The 22608-nt window shown below is 39.1% G+C and overlaps 1 protein-coding gene across 1 annotated transcript; it reads right to left on the bottom strand.

Annotated features, from left to right (window-relative positions):
- Positions 1-583: 583 nt before the first annotated feature.
- KREMEN1 (kringle containing transmembrane protein 1) lies at positions 584-22599 on the bottom strand. The gene is made up of 9 exons (XM_018076297.1): positions 22580-22599; positions 18823-18914; positions 14101-14225; positions 13501-13654; positions 9871-10203; positions 9132-9290; positions 8009-8093; positions 7258-7462; positions 584-4611 (listed from the first exon to the last, which is right to left on the bottom strand). Coding segments are annotated over exons 2-8 (1020 nt in total). The 5' UTR covers positions 18824-18914; positions 22580-22599; the 3' UTR covers positions 584-4611; positions 7258-7299.
- Between the last annotated feature and the right edge of the window lie 9 nt (positions 22600-22608).

The raw sequence follows: 22608 nt of genomic DNA, 5'->3' as shown, positions 1-22608 counted from the left end.
GGAGGCAACCCATAATGTTCTTAGGATCATTCAGTTTTCACTGAATGCCACAGTTGAATTTACCAGGTGTTGTGCACAGTGTCAGTCCAGACAGTTGTAACTGTCCCCAGGTGTGAGTGAACAGGGAGGGTGTTCATGAGGGTGCCTCAGTGGCCCTGCTCACACCTGGCTGTGGTTGCTGTTGAGGTGGGGGAAGCTCCATTCCCTGTGGGGGAACAAAGGTTACAGAGGGAGGCAGGCACAGAAGGAAAAGCAAAGGCTTAGGAAAGCCTTTATGTTTGGAACCTGCCTGTTCCTTGTGGCAGGGCAATTTAATTCTGGTATAATTTGAGGTAAAAATAATTTACTGTCCTGAAATAAAATGGTTTTGAGACCTGAACCAGCATGATGGAGGTGGACACAACTGGATGAATCACAGCTTGAATAGTCAAGCTAGATCCAAATCCTTGCCTTGGATCATGAAATCACTGGTCTCACTGAAGTGATAATCAGTGCTGTGCTACTTGTTTTGTCAGCAGATAGCACAGTTTGACCAAAGATATCTATGCAGACTCTGAAAGAGGGGGGCCTGGGGATATGTGGCAGTGTGTGTGTGTGTATACATTTATGTGATACATGTTTGTATGTTATTGTGTAAACAGTTTGCCTTCATGCATATTTCCCATCCAGAGATACACACCCACACAAATACACACAAAAACATCTTTTCCAGACTCCTCCTCCAGTTTCTTCCTTCTCCCAGAGATTTTTACCTAGTAATCCCCTGGACTCTCCCCTCCTTATCCATGTTCAAGTGCACTGTAATTCAGTCACCTCAGGACTCAGCCAAGAAATGAGCCTTAATTCTCTCCAACCCCCTTTGTACGTGAAAACTCCATGTTTGGGATGACAACTTGTTGAACTGGAGTGTCATTTTGCATGGGACCCTTTGGGCAGGAGGATCAGTTATCATCCTCATCTCAGGTACAATGGGAAAGCCTGTCTGTATGCCAAGACAGGCACAGTAATGGAAGAGCAACAGGCAGGCAGGAGTTAAGAAGCATCAGCAAGCACTTCTCAATTAAAATACCTTTTTCCATTTGGAAAACGGAATCCTGGCAATCGCCAATGATTATAGATATGTGTTTTATCTGCAAATCAGGTCATTAAGCAACTGTTTTTACAAACAGCATAAAACTTGCCATCTGTGTTTGGCTGATGCTCTGTGTTGACAGGTCACATCTGAGTCTCCTTCCTCTTCCCTTCCTCCACCCCCCCACTTGCTATTGTTGACTTGTGTTTTGTTTTCTTGCTTCTTGTTCTGAAGAAAAGTGTGAGGTGACTGTGCCTTTAAGAGCAGGGCATACCTTACTCTTGCTGTCCCATAAAATAATCAGTGAGCCCATCCTCTCTTTCTGTGAGAGAGACAGTTGTGGGCTGCTGGCTGAACTTGGATGTGATGCTTAGTTGTGTGCCTGATACTCTGTTTCTTCTTTGTTGTGGCTTTTTTAAAATGACTAAATGTAAATATTTTCTGTCAGAAATGAAAATTTTGATACTTGGCGGGGGACAGTTCTTTTTTTCTATTGAGGTTCAATGTTTAAGGAACAAATTTGTGGCAAAATGAGAGTTCTGTGGGCACCACAAACCTCCACAGAATCTCGATACGGTAAAAAAAGACAAGCAGGAGCAGACTATTCTTAATGGATTGTACATTATAGTAACACTTGGTGTTTCTGTAACATTATCTGCAATATCATGTGCGTCTGTCAAATCCTGTGACAGCTGTTAGGTAACGTTTGTTGTTACTTCGGTAGTGTGAAGAGAAAAATACCCTTAAAAGGATGGCTGTGTTCATACCCCGTGGAGCCAGCCTGGCCTAATTCTTTGGCCAGGGAGACAACAGCATACCTGAAACTGGATATTTTATCTTGCAGTGAAAGTGCCGTGCCCCTGTGACTTAAATGCTTCATAGAAAAGCGTCTCTTTCAGAATCAAGAACACATTTCTCTCATGGGGAATGAAACTGTTGCTTAGGAAACAGCAACAGAAAAAAAGGCAACAGTTCCCAGAATAAACCAAAGTGCAAGAGGAGTCTCATAACCGGAATGGCAAGAAAGGAGGGCAGAGTAACCTACCCTGTCTAAGGGGAGGCCAGTCCCCTGTGACGCGTTTCTAAGAGAAAAAGAGAGTTTGAGTCTTCACATGAAAAGCTGGAGACAGTTTGGGTATCTGACACTGGTATTCTGGTGTTTACATAAAAGGTCACTGAAGATTTCCTAAACTGTAGCATTATTTTGGTCAGGAGGAATTAATTAAAGATGAATCTCACAAGTAAGTGGAAACAGCATTACATGTTACTGCAATTCGTAAAGAAAACACTGAAAGAATTGTCACAGTTCTTTGTAACAGTTTGAAAACAGGTAAACTGAAAACTTTCAATTTGCTGTTACCTCAGAAATTGTGTCTCAGAGCAACATTATAGTTTATATATGTAATCATTCTCAGCATTTCCAGCTCAAATATTCTCTTCTAACCTCCACAGCGGACAAACCCATTGTAATCTGCTGGTGAACTGCAGCAGTTTCTGCCTCCTTTATTCCATGCTTGTATACACGTTAGCAGTCCTAACTGAACTCCTTCTGCACAAATGTATTTATTTTTTCATAATTATTATTTACAGCCATTTGTTGAATGCAGGGTGACCAGCTATAAACACAGCACATATTTCAGAGGTGAGTCATCTCAAGTTTGATTTATTCTGGTTTCTTGACAGCCTTATGTGGTTCATGCCTTTGCATTTGTAGTAAGTTGTCTTGAGACTGAAATTCAGAATGCTGAGTTTCACCCCAAAGCACAGGTGCTCAGTAAATTTGAGAAAGTATGAGCTGCATGAAATGTATATGTATCAGGAATGTGTTGTTATAGGAAAAATAGTGTGGTCTGAAGAGAATTCTGTTTTTCACTCTCAAGGTAGCAGAATTCATAAATGAGTAGCAGAGTTCATGAATGCCTAGAACAATATTCAGGTGAAACTATCACTGAACTATATTTCATTGGAAGATTGTGAAATATTGATGCAAGGTATTAAGAACTAGTTGGACAAGTATTTGTCAGTTGTTTTTGTAGTTCACCCTTCCTTTAGGCAAAGTGGTGCACTAGAAAAATCTGTTAGTAGTCCTTCCCACTGCCTGAGAAGGCTCATTAAGCAGAAGATGAAAGTGGAATAGCTAGTCATGCTCATTCAGTGGCAGCCATGTGTCTGCTGATGGGTTTGGTCTGTAGTCATACAGGCTGCACATTCAGTACAGCTGCCAGGACTGTCCGTAAAAATCTCCCATTTATACTCCTGCCAGGGGGGTTGGAATACAAACACCATAATTCTGCAATCCCACTAAGTTGTCTGCATGAGCAGTGTGATAAACTTCCTCAGCATTGTACTGGCTGTAGAAAATCTGGCAGAAACAAGTTCTAAAAAGGACGATGTTAATGCTTTGAAAAAGCAGATTATCTGTTTGAAGGAAAAAAATGGTCCAGAGAGTATATGCATATGAATTTGTAGAATCTGATGAACAGCCTAATACAAATACAAGCTAGAAGTGAGATCAAAGGAGGTAAGTGCTTCTTAAAGCAATTCTTTCATCAGCATCTATTTGGCCATAGAACTGAGTCTGAGTTACCCTGTTCTCAATGACCTTCTGTTATAGATACCAAAAAAGTATCTTTGATTTTTTTCCTACAGTTACAGTGTATAGAAAATTTATTTTTCCCAGAGTGTAAACTAACATCTTTTCTTCCTACAAAATGTTAGCAAGATAGAAGCATAATATGCTGTATTAAATAATGCATTTCCTATACATACATAAATATATATATTACTATGATAACATATCACACATTTTTACATAACACAGTCTCTATTTCCCCACAACATAACAATATTAAGACAAAAATACATATAAAATCATTTAGTCAACAAACTAAACTAGTTTTAAACATAGATTTTGAATTAGGGAAGGCACTTGTCCAGCTGGCCCCTTTCCACCTGAGGTCCACGTGCAGTGTAGGCTCTGGCACACAGTGTTGAGGCGGCAGCTCGCAGATTGCTGCAGTGGCAGTGCCAGCAGAAGCACTCACTGCCCCAGCTTCTGGGGCAGACAACTGTCTTTTTCCTATGGCTTATTGTCCACTTGGTTGTGTCAGCTCATCTCTCTCTGCAACCACCCAATAAACAACATCAGAGAACTCATCTCTGTGAAAGGTAACTCAGAGAAGAAAAGGCGATGACAATTTTTGACCTGTCAGTTTATTGCAGCACCACACAGCCGGTCAGACCGACAGCAGAGTGAGAAGGGGGCCGGAGCTGGAGCTGGAATGCATGTATGTATAGGAGGAGGCATCTCCTCAGGATTATTTTGTTGTCAAAACAGTTGCTTTTGACATTATAGCCAATGTCAGACTTGCAGCCTATCCAGCCTGTTGAGGGAACTGATAGGCAGGACATCAGAAGGCCATTCAGATACAATTCCAAACAAATTCTTCTGCTGCAGTTATTTTCACTTTGCTGAAGAAAGTAGTGTAAACAGTAACCTCCTGAGGTGTCCGTGCTCCCCAGCTGTCAGCACTCAGCTGCTGAATCATGTGGGATTACAACAGTTGTGCATGTCACACGTTTTGTTTCTCTCCCCCCCTAAACCCTTACAGCAAATATCAAAAAGTGCTATGTTAATGGATACCATATACCTTGGCCATACACCACCACACCCTGAAGTGCTTGTACGAGCAGTGTGAGTGACCAAACCACATTTGGAAAAAATTCACAGCAGAGATCTACCTGATCTTTATGGTCTCAGGCCTGTACAGTAACAAGTGCTATTTAAGGGCCCCTGTCCATGCATTTCTATCTATTGCTCTGTTTGCAAGCATTAGAGGTATCTAGAATCAGATAATCTGGAAGATTTGGAGGGGTGGGGGGGAAATGGGGACCTCACAATTTCCACTGAGCTTTTATCAGTATGTTACCCATGTACTGTCCAATACCTTCTGCATAGTCATGTTTTTTGTTGCCATGACCAGTTAATCTGCTGTAACTGCTGGTTTTATGGGTCTTTTGTACAGAAATTTGATAAGCATTCCCTAAGAAAGGCCCATGAAATGTGATTTTATTATATAAAAAACAGTTGAGAAGCTAAGGGACTGATGCAAAAATCTCTTTCTAAATTCTCTAGATTTTTCATTAGTGGCTTCAGTCTTAGCTGTTGTTTTCAATGCTTGTCTCCAACTTTGTAGTGAACTTAAATTCTTTACTAAGGAAGAGAAGCCTAGCAGTTCTGTAGTTTCCTGCAGTAGGTAAAAATCAGTCATGGGGCATTCCTGATGGTTTTTTCAGTTTATCAGCAGTAACTAACTGCTCATGAACATTTGATGAGGCAAGCAAGCAAAGCTTCACCAGTTTGTGATAAGCACTATGTGCTCATAACAACTCTTAAGGGTCTGGGCACCACACTGCGATTCTCTCCTCCTGGTTTTCTATTAGTGCACCACATTAAGCACGCTCAGGAACCAACCTTCTTTGTTCTGCTATGAATCTGTGAGTTGGACTCTTTCTCTATGCAGCATGATGCAAAGCCTGACTGCTAAAAAGGCAGTTTCAGAATTTTTGTTGGTTTGAGGCAGATAATGTGTTTTGGTCTAACATGAAGGCACGGAAGAGAGAACCAGCGGCGTATTTTTTACAACTCGTCCTATCTTGATTTTAGGTAATAACATAATTATAGTTTCCTGTATTCTTTCCAGCAGCTCATGCAAGAAAGTACTAGATGTTCCCATGATATTCCATTTTTGATATAAACAATGTCATAATTGCTGGCTTAGTAAAGGTCTTGTTTCTTTTAGGCACGTATGGTGGCATTGTTCAGCTGTTGCTGGCACTCATCTGTGCTACATAAATAGAGCTGGATTGAATTCAGTTCAGGTAAAAGACTAGATCTACAATGGCAAGTAAGGCACAATATTTCATTGTTTAATTCTTAGATGCCCTATTTTTTCAAGGAAATCTGTAGCCCACGTGAGGGGGAGGGAATTATATGTTAAAAACCATAAGGGCAGATACTATAATGAATTTGAACTTGGTGACAATTTTCTTTTCTTAGTTACCTTTTGTAGATGCTCTTAATAGATGTTCTCTGACTGCATGTATGGTATGTCTCAAATATGCAGACCATTAGTATATGTTTAAACTTAACCAGTTTAATGGTTCTCAGTGAATTTCCTCAAACATAGTTTGAGGAGCTGCTCACTCAGTAAACTTTGCCAGTCAGTTTATCTGTCTACTGCATTGACAGTTTTTCCTAAGTATCTTGATGCTCTGAACTTGTTGAGCCTGAAAGACTCACTGTTGATCCCACTTTAGGCTGCTGAGATTAATATCTGTAACTTCAGAGTAAAATTTGTTAGCTTCACTGTTTAAAAATTCAGTAGATTTACAGTATCTCTGGGCAATCCTTTAAGAAGCCCTGAGCTTAACACCCAGAATGGATGCTGGACTTCAGGCTGGAGTACAATGGTTTTTTAAAGGATCACTGTGAATATGAACAAAATTATCATAAACATCAGTGAATGATGGGTCAGACACAGTCATTTAAAAGGCCTCATTGCTCATGCAGGCCTTGACCTGGTGAGCAGGACTCCATCAAAACATGTATTTGCAGCTGATACTTGATAGAGCACCTCCTGAATTTGATTTTCATTTGTGCATCTCTGCTTGTAGAAACAGAAAATGTAGAAACAGCAGAGCACTGGGCAACCAGGCTGATATATTTTCCAAGTACCATTTAGATGTGTTTACATTAAGGCCAATAAGCTCTGGTTGCTGTGGCAGCTGAACACGTTATCTGTACCTACCTCTGTCTTCAGCCTTGAGAATAAAAGGACTAAAGTAGCCTGATAAAATACAGTGATACAGGAAAGCAGGACACAATAATTCCTCAACCTGCAGATATTCACTCAGTTACCTCTGGCAGGGGTACAGGACATTTTGAATTTTACAAGTTTTTACATATATTTTAAGTGCAGTGGTTTAAAGGCAGTAATTAAGAGCACTACAGATCTGATGAGCACCAGATACTTCAAAACTATTGCTGCAGTTAAATCCGTTGTCACTAATATACCCAAGAGAACAGCAGATAGGCAAAGTCACTCAAAGGTCTTTGGAAACAGACTTTTTGGAAAACAAGTATGAGACTGGGAGAAAAAAAGGAAGGACTAATCTCAAGTCACCTGGATTTTAAGGAGATCAATTCTTGTAAAGCAGAAGGCACTTTAGTTTCCCACGAGGGGGTTGCAATCATCCTGCTGGTTTCGGAGCTTTTTCTTGAAGATGGATATGGATGTGGATGGCTGGTAAAATATACTCCAGATCTCACCGGCAGTGGTGACATCACTGCAGTCTTCAGTGTCACTTGTGGATGGAATCTGATGGGATCTAGGAGACAAGGGTGAATTCACTCCTGTATTAGGGTGCTTGGGAAGCCATAGTGATCTGTCTGTAGTGCTGCTGCACTGGGAATGCTCACAGCTTCCTCTACCTCTGGGACACCTTTTCTTTCTCCCTCTGCACAATACAGAGGTTTTTGGAGCATTTCTTGGTTGTCATGACCAAATGAAAAGTAGGTATTCTACTGCCAGAATAGTTGCTACCCTAACAACAGCAGTGACATTAAGATAAGAAATCTGTACAGACTCTGTTACGGGTTGCTATTAATACAAATTAATTTCCTTTTATATTTAAGCTTGTTTTTAGTATGTAAACACAATATTCAGAATTTTGATTTGCTGCTAACTCATCTATCATTTCATTCAATGAGTGTACATCTAGAGGACACAAAACTTACTTGGTATAAGCCTAGAAAAATAAAACAAAAATTATATTGTTTTTATTAATAGGCAAAAAAACCATCTGGTTAAGTGTCACGTTATAATACAGAGCTGAGATCTTAGTTCTCTGGGGACAGCTTTGCTCCACACTCACCTCATGGTAACGTGGAGAATTATCTTTGCTATTATGGCTGTAACACTTAGGATGAGCAGTGCTGTGAGACTGTATATTGTCCACTCTGTAAAAGAGAAGAAGAAAAGGAGAGGGGGAGGGGGGAAGTTGTTAGTACATTCAGTTACTTACAGTTTTTAAAGTAAGAATATTGCACAAAAGAAACACGCAGCCTTCTGACACTTTATTCAAAACTGTAATTTGAAGATGCCTCAAACCTACAGGACTGGCAGAAACTGTACAACTTTCAGTCAGAACTGGCTTTTCCCTTGCAGGACTGCTCCCTATAAAGTTGAAAGTGGGCAAAAGTCAAAGCATATACCAGTAAAATTATCTAGGAAAGGCACCAAAACTTAGAAGAAAATTTAAAAGCAGACTAGAATATATACTACAGTAGCAACTGTTATGATTGCAAGGAGGTGGTCCAGGTTTTTATCAGTAATTATGTAGTTATGTAAGAAATCACAAAGTATGGAATGGGAGGAGTGTCTTCTAGAGTCCTGAGACAGGTGATCAGTATTTGTGGTCTGCTCTTGGCCATTGCACTTTATATTTCAATTTAGTTCTGGTTGCAGGAGCAAGTCAAGCAGGACCCATTGTGTCATTGTAACATCAAGTTCTTGACACATGGCAGTTCTCAGTGGCACCTCCCCTGCACCCATGAACTTGTCCAGCCTTCTTTGTATTATTGATGAAGCTTTTGTTAATTGGGGTGACTGGGATGCATCCAGCATTCAAGCTTTTCTAGACTCTACAAAAGCTTGCTCTTTTTTTTTCAGCAATTTGTGCCACTCTCTAGTATGCACTGGTCACTGAAGCTGATTCTAGCGAGGAGGCTGCTCTGACTCACATTTTATTTTGATGTGTTTTCCTTCTCAAGAAAGAACTCACCATCTTCACACTATTTCTCATTTATGCTGAGAAGTAAGTTTTGAAATGTAAGGAGAGAATCACAGTTAGTGCTAATTAGACTACATGAAAATTCATCTATTAGTAAGATGCACAGTGAATCAGATAATGTGGAGGGGGAGCAAAGGAAATAGTGACTCCAGACTGTGCATTGGCAAAATGTTTTCCCTGTTTCCACACTTTATTGTAATATTACCAGGCATGGAGCTGGTAGGATGACTTGGGCTGGTTGTGATGACATAAAGTATCTTTGATGACCGAGCTGCATTGATGCTGAGATTTGCTTGTTCATTTATCCTCTCTGAAAGGGTGTGATTCACTGGAGTCTTGTTTTGATGCACATTGTCCTTCACAGCTGAAAACACAAGAGTATGATTAAAATAACTTCTTAACAGGTGTAACTGGACTTCATTTTGTGCTTGTAAACAGAAGTGCTGCTCTCTGGTTTACTTAAGAGAACTCAATCAAATTATGTCTGATTCCAGAAGAAACCTGTATTTCACTAGGTTGGGGTTCTCAGAATTTTTCTGGAAGCTGATTGTTCATCATAGCAGTAGGTACAACTCAAGGACCAAAACGTGTTCTCTTCATGACTTTCGATCAGAGAGGAATAAACTGTTGGAAGGAGACAAGAGGAGCTAAGATGCTCCTTATTTGTTTCACCTTTTGTCATTTTCTAATCTGTTTTGATAGGCAGGTATAGGATTGAATTTTTGAAAACCTGAACTTTGCTGTTTGTGACATAGCTGACTGGAGTGTTCCAAATTGAGAGAATTTTTGGCAAAGCTTTTACCCACTGTGCAGTGGCAACAAGAGAGATAAAACACCTGCTAAATGAGAGTTAAAATATTTGCTCTTTCATTGCCACTTCAGAAATCTCTTGTGTGAATTAAATGTTTCACTGAAAGGTAGAAACAGGAAAGTTAGCCTCTCACCTCTGTATCTGATAGCAAATCCCTGGGCTTGATTGATGTCATCTGAGAAAAAGTACAAAATGACAAAATCCAGAGAGATGTTAAAGGTGTGGGGAGGCCGGTTCTTGCCATTAAAACGAGCTAGAACATGATAGGTATAGCCATCCAGCAATTCCACCATATCTGTAGCATCTTTGATTTCAAAAAGGGCAAAGCTGAAGTGGATTCGAGATGCTCCTGGAACTTGTATGGTCCAATAACAGACTTTGCCTGTGCCATATGTGTCAGGAAAATCTGGGGAGTAGATCACAGCTGTAGCAGAAGTGTAATTCCCTCCACAGGCACCAATAAGGGCTGTGAAAACAAGAGAAGAGGGAGAAAATGGGGGAAAAAAAAAGAGGTTACACATTAATTTTGCAAAACTTTAGCACCCTGTAGATTCTAATAGTTGAATGTGACTTGCAAGTGCAGACTTGCTATGCCAGCAGGATGCACTGTCTCTGGGACTGGTATTCTTTACCTTCCACAGCACTGGGAGCACGGCCATTACATTGCATTTCCTTGGAACAGGCTCCTCATGTCTCATTACTCAGACCTGTGCATCAGTCTTGAATACTGAACTGTCCTTTGTCCTTGCAGGGAACCACATACCCTTTCCCACATCCCCGCAGGAACAGGATAAAAGATAAATCACTGGTTCAGGGGCTTCTACTCCATCCCTTATGAGGCAGGGAGGCAAGTGGATTAGTGATTATTAACTCTCACTGTTGAAGTACTGAAACTCCTTCACAGCTGTATCAAATTGAAAAAACAAATATTCACAGAACAAATGAGTTTGGAAGGGACCCTGAAGATTGTCCACTCAAATCCCCCTGCTCAAAGCAGGAAACAGTGTCTGGTTGTATTTTGAGTCTCCAAGGATGGAAACTCTACAACCTGTCTGGGCAATTTGTTCCACTGTCACCCTCACCATGAAAAAAGTTCTTCCTTTAGTTTAAATGTATTTTCCCGTATTTCAGTTTGTGCCTTTTGACTCTTATCTATTCACTAGATAACACTGAGGAGAGGCTGGCTTCATCTTTACACCCTCCCATCAGTTAGTTACACAAATTGAAAAGGTTCCCCCCGTGCCTTCTTTTATCACAGCTGAACAATCCAAGTTCTCTCAGCCTCTCCCTGTATGAATGATGCTGTAATCCCTTAATCACCTCTGTCGCCATATATATGAGCTTTTCAAGCCTCCTGTCTTTTGATCTTGTCCAACTAATATCTGACCTTACCTTCACTAAGTAAATTGAAAAAGATCCTGTTACAAAGTCTAAAGAAAAGATTTGTTGCTACCTTTTATATTAGAAACAAGTACATGCCCAATACATTGTTATATTCTCTGACAACTATCCAGATTCCCAGTGCAAAGTTAATTACCAGTGAATCCAGAGAGCAACTCAAATGGCAGCCAACTGAGGATGCATATCTATATATACACGTATAATTTTTAAAATATATTAGAGAGAGGTATATATGCATATATATGTATTATATATATATGCAATATATATGTTATATATATATATATATTATATAATGCATTTTATGTCAAAGCTGTTTGAATCAAAGTTATCAAAGTTATCATTCCCCAAAGACTGAAGAATCAAAGTAGAATTATTGTCTCTGAAAGCTTGATTAAAGCCCTGTAAGACAGGCCTGTGAGAATGGAAGTAAAGGAACTGTTTTAAAGTGTCTCAGTTTTCACAGGCCTCTGAGAAAAAGTTTTAATAAATACAAATTAAAAGGAAACTCTGGGAACAAGAAGTAGCATATGTCTGCCAGAAGAACACGTGAAAATATTTCTTTTTCTGGAGCAGGGCCTGATCATAGCCTTAACAAACCTTGTACTTGAGTGTGCACTGGGAAAGACCTAATAGAGGAACTGAAAGAATATGAAAGAATAAGAACAGAAGGAATGTGAAAGACCCCACAGAGGTACTAAGGGACATAGGGGAATTTGTGTTTGGCACTCACTCCACGCTAACACAGCTGGTGATTGAATCCAATAGATAGGATTGTTCAAATAGATAGAACAGATACAATTGATAGAATTGAAATTTGTCACCGAGATACAGAATTTGAAAATAGCTTACAGGTATTGTTACATTTGACTGTGCTGTTTGTAATTCCTGAATCACAAGAAGTTTTTCAAGCTAGCAATATTAACTAAGAGTGCCAATGACTAGTGCTCCACAGATGCCTAGCAAAGCACAGCATTGTCCCATATGGAATGGAAATGCTTTCCCTCTCTCATTTCCTTCTAGAGCTGGCAGAGTTCTGTGTTGTGGGTCTAAATGTTACCGCATTAGACTGTGACAGTAACACATAAACATAAGGGTAATGGGGTGAGGGGGAAGGGTGTGTGTGTACAAGGATTGTGGTGGAGGTTCTGGGGATATGACATAATGTGAAACAGAGACATGAGGGGAGCAGGTGTTGCTCACCAGGAAAAGCAAACAGGTAGCTGCTACTAGGATGACCTCTCTTACCTGTCCACAGCTTTCAGGTAAACGTTGCTGTTTACCAGAAAAGACACTGCAGGTCCTCAGGGTAACATTTTGCTGAGCTCTTGGTCACTCTGGAAAAGGAAAACTACAAAGGAAGACTTCACCCACTGAGGATTTGATAGGCCAAGAGCAGAAGGAAACAGAGGATGCTGCAATGTGATGCTACCAGTGCTATCTCAGCACTGGAAGTAACATGCAACTCTGGTGCATCTTTTCATATCTTGGGGAGAATCTGGAAACAAGCAGAGTGACTAATTTCTGTCCCACTGAAATGTCTTTCTGTCTCGCTAACTGGCAACCTGAGTTGTAAAGTATGGAGATGGGAAGTTTGTTTGTGTGATCAGAAGGTGGAATATGATGCCATTTTTAGTTCCAGAAAGTCTGTAACTCAAAAGGTAGCTTCTACATCAAAGGCAGTTGAGATTGAGAAGCAATGATATGTTGGTGCAGTTTCCCAGTACTCTCAGCTATACTGGGAGCTTGTACTGCAGCCAGACAACCAGTGACTCACACCATCTACCTCTGGAGTTACACAGCTGGCACTGGTACATAAACTGAAGAGTAGAAAGGAGGATTTCTATGTATAAGACATTATGAAATCAGCGATGGTCATAACAGCAACCTAATTTGGTTGTACTTTCACAGTATATTTCTCTGTCTCAGTCCTACCTGCATTGCTTTGCATTGTGTTAACTGTGTCATAGCAAATATGTTTAATTAAAAAAAAAAGAAGTTGGTGGATATTCAAATTTTATTTGAGGTGCCTCATTCATATATTTACTCTCTAGTAAGATCAATTCTTAAGGTGTCTTTCTGTTGTGACATGCTGTTTCTGATAGCTGAGTTAGTACTACTTGTGAGGAAGTAAGAGAATCTCCAGAGCACGAGCAGGCATAGTTTTTTGGAAGAGCTATTTCATGTTATTAATGATTGAGAATCTTATACAGAAATGCAAAACAGCTTTATCTTATATTGAATTTAGGTGTTTTGCTGTTTTGTGTGCAACAGTTCTCATTGTACTTAGAGCCTTTTCCCTAAATTGCTGAACATTTGAGGCCTCTCCTTTGGGAAAAACTGAGCCTGCTTCAATACTTACTGTCAAAAAGAATGACTCTGCCATCCCCACCGCAAGGCTGAGTATGGTCTCCAAAGCAAACACTGTTGCATTCCGTACTGGCTGCCTCCCCGTATCTCCAGTAGTCAGGGTTATTTCCGCAGAAACAAGCATAACCTGATTCCATGCCTGCAAACTTTGACAACAAAGATGCATAAGAAGGGAGGAATAACATTTGAAGGAGTGACAGCGGGAGGTTGTATGAGCAAGAAAGCTGGCAGCAGAATATGTGTGTTTTGGAGAAGTATGATTAGTCAGAGGAACCACCACAAACTGTTTTTGTTTGAGCTGTCAGGATGCTACTTCAGGCTAGTGAGAAACATGGAATGGAGGACCGTTAGGGTGCCCTGTCACTCAGAACTGCAGTAAGCAAGCATACTTTCTCCTGGCATCCTGGCATTTGTCCACATTGCTCTGGTTGCAGACAGAGGGATATAGATCTCTTGGAGTGGAAGTGAGACCTTAGACCTCCTAAAGGTTTAAAAAAAAAAAAAGAGGGGGGAACAGGAGAAATACGAGAGAGAGCTCTAGGCATACTGCTGTCTTTGAAAACATTTTGTAAATGTATGTCAAAGAAATCACCTTAAATTGTTGACTTCGGCAGGAACTGATGCATGTTTGGATGGTGAGTTTATTGGAGGTCTCACTGGTGCCAGTCAAAGGTGGTGGTTCTCCATGGTCCTTGTAACACCCCAGATTCCCTGGCACTGGCAAGAGCAACAGACAACAGTCATTCTAAAGGTGTGCCTGTAAACATCCAAAACACAGCCCACTTTATGCACTACCTGATTACTAAGCAGTGTGTTCTGCAGTATGGGAAGTGTTACTCTATGCTAGATCCTTGTCATATTTTCCAAACATGCACAGGGATAAATGAAGGGGCAAGAGTACCATATCTTCTTAGCAATATACCTGTAATACTCTCTGGTTGGTTCCAGTAATCTGCAGTAAAATAGACAAGATAAATACCTGGTTCATTTCTCCTGACAGAGACAGTTAAAAAAAAAAAGAAAAGCATTAAGTAGTTTCAGAGGGTTTGTGGGTACTTTTTACTATGAGCATGCATATTCTAACAATATAAATTAAACTATGTGAGTTCTGTCTGATCTTCAAAACAATAACATTCTGGAAGTTTTCAAAACAGGATATTTGAGGAAGGGAACCTAAGGTGTTTTAGAATGGAGTTTGGCAAATTTTATGGGAGGGACTGTGCACTTATATAGGGGAATTTCCTAATATTTAAAACTTGAATTCTGAGATGAATTTGAAGTATCATACAAAGAGATAAAAAATGAGCAATATCACTTTAAAAAACCCCTATTTTTCTATCTATTTACATTAATACAGTGTTTCAAGGCTCCTTGGTCACCACGGGAGCTCAGTTTTCCCCCTTCAGTGCACAATTTGTCCTCTGTTTTTGTTTTGTTTTGGTTTTGCACTTTTCATCAAAGCACTGGAATTTAGCCATGACCACCCCACGGAGAGGATGTGGAGTACAATATAATACTGGGCTAATGGCATAAAATTACCCCTTGCCTACTTGTCATATCTGCTCAGATACTTGAAATTAAATCTATTCCCAGTTCTGTGGTAAGGTAAGTGTTTTATTCCTATGCCATATTGACAAGGATTCTTTTTTGTCCACCTAACTGCCACAGCTCTGCATGACCTGTGATGTGGTCAGGGAGCTGCATTAAGAGTTTTATTTATTCAGTCATTTTTTATTTCAGTACCCAGTAAACATAATGTTGCTTCAGATATTGTTCATAATTTCCTAAGAATGACACAATTTCAATTATAAATACTTGCATGGAGTTATGGCTTTGATATGCCCTGCAGCAAAATGCATATAAGTACTGAGACTTCAAGTTACAGCCTGATTTAACATACCTTTGGAAATCCCCATTTGCAGCCCCACCCCAGCTGAGTACAGCTGGGCAGATAACTCTCAGAGAGCTCATTTTTTTGGCATTGTGCATGCTTTCACTGCTCTGAAAAAGCTTCCTAGTTAACCAACCTAGCTCATTTCCCTAAGACACCTGGGATTTCGTAATTTTTAAAAATTTTTGAAGTAGCGTTATTGGTGAGACCCTTCAACCTTATCTCCAGAGAATTAGTACTTTAAAATATGTGCCATGCTAAGAAATCTGACAGAGTAATTTGAAAACCTTTTAAATTTTGTAACTAAATCAGGCGTACATCCTAAAGCTAATTAGTCTCTTTGGTGTCCCAGCAGTATTTTAACTTTCTTTGCTCTTAATATTTAGCCTACTAAAGAAACTTGGCAAAAAATGAGGTAGTCAGTGTTCTGCAATTACTGTTCATGCTGACCAGTGATGTTTTACTATTAAATTGTCTTCACCTGTTTGTATTTATTTGTTCTCTTGTGCTTAAGAGGTCACCTCTTTTGTGCAAACATACTATTTTTCTTTTAAGCAGTATCTGACATAATGAGGTCCTGGCAAAAACCACAGCTTCTGCGTTTGACATGCCAAGGCACATGTATTAAAACATGGAATTAATCATTTTGAGCTCAAAATCATGTTCCAGCTATGCTCATCTAGTTGTCTTTCAAGAGCCTCCTAGCCTTTTGCAATGGTAGTGTACACCAGTACACTGCCTCAAATGGTTTGAGCTCTCTGCTCTTGTGTTAAAATGCAGACAGGTCAATCTTACAGGGTGATCCTGGCTCTGCCATTTAACACTTCATCGACATCTCAGTCAAATCTATTACATTACATACATGCACACTGGAAAAACGATTCCAGTAACGAAATCTGTTTATGGGAAGAGAGTCACACAGGTCATAAACACGGAGATGCAGTTAAGTGGGATAGTAAGCCTTTCTTTTACATTTTGGGAGCATAAGTTGTTATTTCCTTTGAGTTTAAACCTAACCTCATTAACAAGGAGACCAAGAAAGTCAGGAGTAGCTGCGACATTGCAAACAAACCATGTAAAGCATTCAGTTCTGAACTGTCCATGTGAGATGCACATGTTCTCTCAGGACTCAGAGCTGCCGTCTTGACTCTTATTTTGTTTTTGTTCATTCCAGTCTGCTTAGCAGACAAGACATTAAGAAGAAGAGAGGAAGAAAAGGAAAGACTAAGCTCCTACTGGGGTAACTACTGCTGTCTTCTGTGATTATGCTCATCCATCTTCCTCCAGCACTGCTAATTTCTGTGCAGCGTGTCTGCACATGCAGAGTGCCAGAACACACTTCTGACTGAAACATTTAGTGTTACGTCTAAATATTAGTGAAGGAGACACATGATATAATCATGTGAAATCATCACCATAATGCAAAAGTCTTAACTGTAGATTCTTAATTATTGTTACAGTGAATCACTGCATGCAAATCTCTCTGGGCAATCAAGACGCTTCATGTTGTTGGCATTGTCACGGTGTTATGTGGGTATAGTTAATAGGGAACTTATGCTCCACATACTTGTCTTTTCTAGCAGTAAATATGATTATGGAAAAGAAGCTTATACTCCTCTAAAAATTTTCAAACAGGATTTCTGTACATGATTGCTTTCTTGCTCCATCACAAACCTCAGTTTTGCATTGTGTACTTCACGAGACAGTTTTGATGGTCCTCTGATTTAGCAACATGCTTACTGAAAACAGAAAATCTGGTGAAGAATAAAAGATTTTTTTACTTACACAGTAAACCATGAGGTTTGTATTAAGATTTGGATGGGCTTGCAATGTACAGTTTGCTCTAAATTGCTGCAATTCCTTTTACTAGTATTGAGTTTCAGTGCAATTCTTGAAGCAGCTGCTACTGGTCAAAAGGACATTTTGTAAATATAAGTCTGGATTATCTGTGCAAGTAAGTGTCCAAGTTTAAATCCTCTGCTCCCCACCACAGAGAAAATGAGTGAGGCTGGTTTTAAAAGGATCCTTTGTGTAGAACAAATGGAGTGGAGAGAATTTGCCTTTCAGCTTTTTTCCTGGTGCTGTATCCAGATAATTTGTTAACATCTGTGGTCTTTAAAGAAAATGCAAATTCTTTCATTTTAGACTTAGATAAATTTCTTAATTAGGAGGGTCAGGTTTCCTAAATCAAACCTGGTATATTAGAAAAAGAAGAGTAAGATGTCCTCTAAACAATAAGTATTGAAGTGTTGAATGATTTTGCGTTATTTAAAATTAGACCACTTAATTTGTATTTAAGTCTAGGTAAAAGTCATCTGGCTTAAGGTCACACTTAAGTATTTGTTTGCCTAGCTTGAGGATGTGACTCACTCACTCATGTGCATAAAAAACCCAAACCAACAAACCAAAAATCTATGAACAAAGTAAACAAATCTATAGATCCATTTTTCTTTGCTTGGTTCTCTTTTCTTAACTAAGCAACATACTTCTTCCAGTCAAAAGTATTCCTACATAGGGACAACTGCTCTGATGCTTAAGGGTGTACACCTGAGTTATCCCTCAGAAACAAAGACTCCTTCCACAGAAGAAGCAAGGAAAGCAAGTGAAGGCACTAATGATTAAACTTAATAAAATGTGTAGCTATGGTTGCTTGTTAACATGTAAAACTGAAATCTCTCTTTAATATCCAGGCATATTTTAAGAATGTAATTCTTAGGAGCTTATCTTGGAGCATTGGGAAAGAAAATTTTGGAACATACTGACACAAATCATGACATTTTAGACAAGGTAAAAAATATAATATATTAAAAATATTAAACACTGGAAGGAAGCTTCAGGTGAGTAGCTCGTGAATTATCTGATTGAAAAAAAAAATCAAACAAAGCCCAGGTTGTGGTTTCCCAGCAATTCTAAGTACATGCACCTGCCAGAGACAGAATTCTAGCCTGGAGTTCCCACATACCAAACAGCCACCTTTTCCCTGTGTCCTCTCATACTGTCTCTTGTTTCTTCCAAGCAGTTCTGTGTATGATGCACTATCACATTAAACTAATACAATTCATTTTACAAGCTAATTGCAAATGGTGGACACCTACATAAAATTAAAATTTTTCCTATTCATATCCATATTTCTATGGATTCAAAGAACTGGCAGTACTTTTGTGTGATTCTCTGTCATGCAAAATTATTTGTAAATAATATAATCCAGTAACTCTGAGATAAGATGAAAAGGATAGCAGTGGAGGAACAATTCAGTGAGCTAGTCATTAACTCTAAAAACCCATTTAAAATATAGCTTAGTCTGTAAACGAAAATAAGATGATTTGCCTTATCCTGGTTTCTGTTTGAAAATCACCACCCACTGCTGTATAACTGCCAATCTCTGTGAGACAAAGGCCTAAAAAAATTGCCTGGTGCTCTTACTTCGGCAGGATGGAATCTCACAGTATTTCCAATATATTCCATCCTCGTGTTCTGCAATGTAGCACCACGGGCTGACATCTCCATCAGGATTTCTGAAATACAAAAATCGAGTGAGTGAGTGAAAGGCATCAATTTTTTTTTTCAAAAACCACATATAAGTCAATCTTCTTAAGCTTCAGTGACAACACTATTTTTGCCCTAATACCTCCTGTTGGACTTATATACCAAAAAAAAGCAAAAGTGGTCAGGAAGTTTAGACAGCTTTGCTTATTACAGTACACATCATGCATAAGAAGCCCAAAATGTCTAAAATGTAATATCTTTTTACTTTAAGTTTAAAAGGTGCAGAGTTATTTCTCATAAGTACTGATAGAAATATTTTCAGTCCCACATCCTGTGTACAGGTTCCATAGGCTCCTAAACTTGATTTTTTACTTTGGTACAAAATAGTTCAGACTCCAACTTTCTGTATGTATGGTGACAAAAACATTTAGCTGATAAAGTCTTCTTTAGGAAAGACTGAGTTATTTTCTTTCCCTTCAGTAAAAGTCAGTAAACCTGTTCCAGTGACCTCTCAGTATGGATGGGTAATTCCTTATGTGTCCATGATGATGACTATCATTATCATTACCATTACCATTATAATTATTTGCTGTTGTGTAGCTCACTTACAAATGCATACCTAATTAGTCATTATATTATTTAAAGTCTTTTCTATGTACACTTTGAAAAGCTATTCACATTGAAAAGATCTATTAAAGAGAATAAATTGTTGTTTTGCACAGTCAGGTTGAAATGTGACCTTTTCTTTTAAGTATGACAAGTTATAATCTCTTTATCATGAATTTTGGCATGAATTCTATTAATTACACCCCCCTACTGAAGTGTCAGTTCAGCTGCATGTTGTCATTTATGAGTATTAACAACTCCTTTGTGGGAGATCCCATTTTAGAAATGCTGTGGATATTTTTTGGTCAAGTAACAGACTGCTGAAGACAACTGGTGAGTTGAGTTCAATTTGGATGACTAAAATGTTGCTAGTGAGGCTTTCAAAAAGATTAGTAAAGGTGGTGGACAAGGAAAGCCTAAGAGTGGTATGATAGGAATTTAAGTGGAATGGCAGAGCTTCCAGTAGCTGAAGAAAGTAGAAGACTAAAACCAAGAAAAAGCTTGTACTCAAATTAACACATTTTCCCTTGTTTTCACAGTTACAGGAATTTTTGCATTTACATCTTCATGACAGAAACCATATGTCTGGAATTGAATCGTGATAATGACACTCTGCATATAAATGCCTTAAAATGTGAGGAAATTGTAGAGAGACATGATTAATGTCTTTAGAAATCTTTGTCTTGAACCTCAAAAGTGCATACAGTTAGAAAACAAGTGTCTGTCTTTCAGCCTTCATAATTTTGTTATGGTTGAAATGAGGTTTAGTGGAACATGACGAGGCATTTCCATCTTAACAGGGTGTTTTTGCAATAAACAAAGTATTCCAAGTAAGGACCTCCCATGGAGAGGTAACATGCTTCTGGTTAATGCTTTAAGTGTAAAACTAGATTATTCAAACGTTGTCCCTAAAATCAAATCTCAAAGCAATATATTATGCCTTAAAAAAGCCTTCTGAGATATGTGCTGCCTCAGAGAGGGGAAGATCAACTCGTCCATTGTCACCAAGTAAATGAATGTCAGAGAAAGAGTTGAAACAGCTGTGTCACAGGCCTCAACATTTGTATGCTGAAGATATGCTCTGGCCCTCTTAGTGACTTTCCAAGCTTTCTTTCAAGACAATTCGAAGTTAAAAGTCATCCATTAGTTAGGATTGTTATTCCAGAATATTCCCAGGCCAAGTGATACAGCTTAAGGAAGGAAATAGCTAACCTTCCAGTCAAACTCCATCCCAAAGAGGATAATCTAACACCTAGCAGATTGAGGTCACAAAGCTCTATTTGGTAATTAAGTCCTTTCTCAGGTTTATATATCAGATTATAGGCTTCTTGCTTCTTGTAACACTTACCAAATTCTCATTTGCTAAGTAAAGCAGGACTCTAGCAAGAGTTTCTTGAATATCTGAGAAAACATTCAGATTGTTACGCACGTTTTTGCATAGCTCATACAACCTGTTTTTCTTTGTACTAACTGAAGCATTAGCCCAAGTTGGCTGCCAAAAGTAAGATCCTGTCTGTCTAGAATATTGCCACACAGCAACAATCAAAATTACCTTCTTCATTCTGCTATTTGTATCACAGGCAACTCAGTGGCCACTGGACTTTTCATAGCTCCATATTAGTATCCTTGCTGAGACACACAGCTCTCTACCTGTCATGAAAATCCTCACACATTTGGTGCTGCTGGGCTGAGGGAGCCTGTGAAGTTGGTATGAAATGTTTTTTAATGGGAAGACAGCCCTTCCAGTGCTCACATGCCAATCTGGTACTAGACAGTTTGATATCTATCTGCTTTCCAGTAAAAACAATGCCCAACTTCTACAGAACTTCTCTTGTAGATAGTTCCTGTAAGGTGCTGAACTGATTCAAAAAAGAGTCAGTTCTGAAGCTGGCAATAATGCTTTCTCATTTATGGCTGAAAACAGAGTACACTGGTGCAACACACTGAAGTGTTATTTTGAAGCAGTGCTGCAGCCATTGGAAAAGATCCCAAGTATGTCTTTTTCTTCCCTGTCCTACACCAATATTTTTCAATGAGAAACAGCCTCCTGAATCATCAAATACTCTGGAAATGTCACTGACTCCTTTCATCAATGTGCTCTTCTGTCCACTGCATGTCACAAGATCTCTTTTCTATGATTTCTTACTTACTCTCCATTAACTGTCTGGCTCTGGCCATATTTTCTTGAATCCAGTTTCTGATTAAATAAGGAAAGTTCTTGGATCAAGATCCAGGACCTTACATTCATGATATAGCAATTCTGCTGAACTCCTGCATGTTAATTTTGTCCCATTTATATAGCTTTATATTACTTACAGAGAAATGATTTCAACATGAATGTAGGAAGTGTATAGTCTCTACCCTAAAAAGCCTATAACCTGCTAAGTAAAAGCATCTTTCAGGAGAACAGGTGTGCTTTGAACCTTCTCACAAAGGAGACATTACAGGTTTTCTTGCTATGCCTCAGATAACTCAGTTCTTAAGCTCCTGGTTTAAACATCTCTGTCCCCAATTCCCAGTGAGAAAGAGAAGTGGATCTGCCATGGTTTAAGCTGGTATTGTAACCCCTGACAGTTGAGCTTCTGAATTCAAATAACAATTCCAACTCCCTGAACAGCTTATGCTCACTTTGAATTTTTAGTGACTACATAACTTTCATAAGCACAAAACTTGGAAACAGAGTGTATAACAGAACCAGGCTTGTGTGTGAGGATAAAAATCACAACGTCCCAGAGACTCCTCCAGACATTCACTGTGCTGCTGTACTTCTGATTTGGATCAATTTTTTTATTATCTTCACCTTTTCATTTAAGTAATCTATAGTCTTTCTAGTCTGTCATGCCAAATTATAGATTGGACACATGATAAGGACTGTGCTGAAAAAGTGTACAAACTGGGTTGAAAAAGTAATTCCACTAATGGTGCTTGTAGATCCAGGGTACTGATTACAGAATAAACCAAAGCCTGAGAGATATCCATGGTTATGACATTCTTCACTGCATGACAGGAAGTTTCCTAATTTTGTGTCAACCACTCAAAGTAACACTGGGTATACAGGCAAAGTTAGTAGCAATGTGATATTTCTTACCTGCAGTAGTTATGCTCTCCAAGCCCTCC

This window comes from Manacus vitellinus, unplaced genomic scaffold (assembly GCF_001715985.3).
Source record: "Manacus vitellinus isolate BGI_N305 unplaced genomic scaffold, ASM171598v3 scaffold_31_pilon, whole genome shotgun sequence".
Taxonomy (NCBI): domain Eukaryota; kingdom Metazoa; phylum Chordata; class Aves; order Passeriformes; family Pipridae; genus Manacus; species Manacus vitellinus.
Note: the sequence above shows the minus strand (reverse complement) of the source record. Positions and strands in the feature narration are given on the sequence as shown.

Excerpts from the sequence above, each read along its gene's own strand:
- KREMEN1 (XM_018076297.1), bottom strand. Across the intron at positions 13,655-14,100 it reads GCCGAAGTCAACAATTTAAG|TTTGCAGGCATGGAATCAGG; the intron begins GTGATTTCTTTG and ends TTGTTGTCAAAG. Across the intron at positions 9,291-9,870 it reads ATTTGCTATCAGATACAGAG|CTGTGAAGGACAATGTGCAT; the intron begins GTGAGAGGCTAA and ends TTGTGTTTTCAG.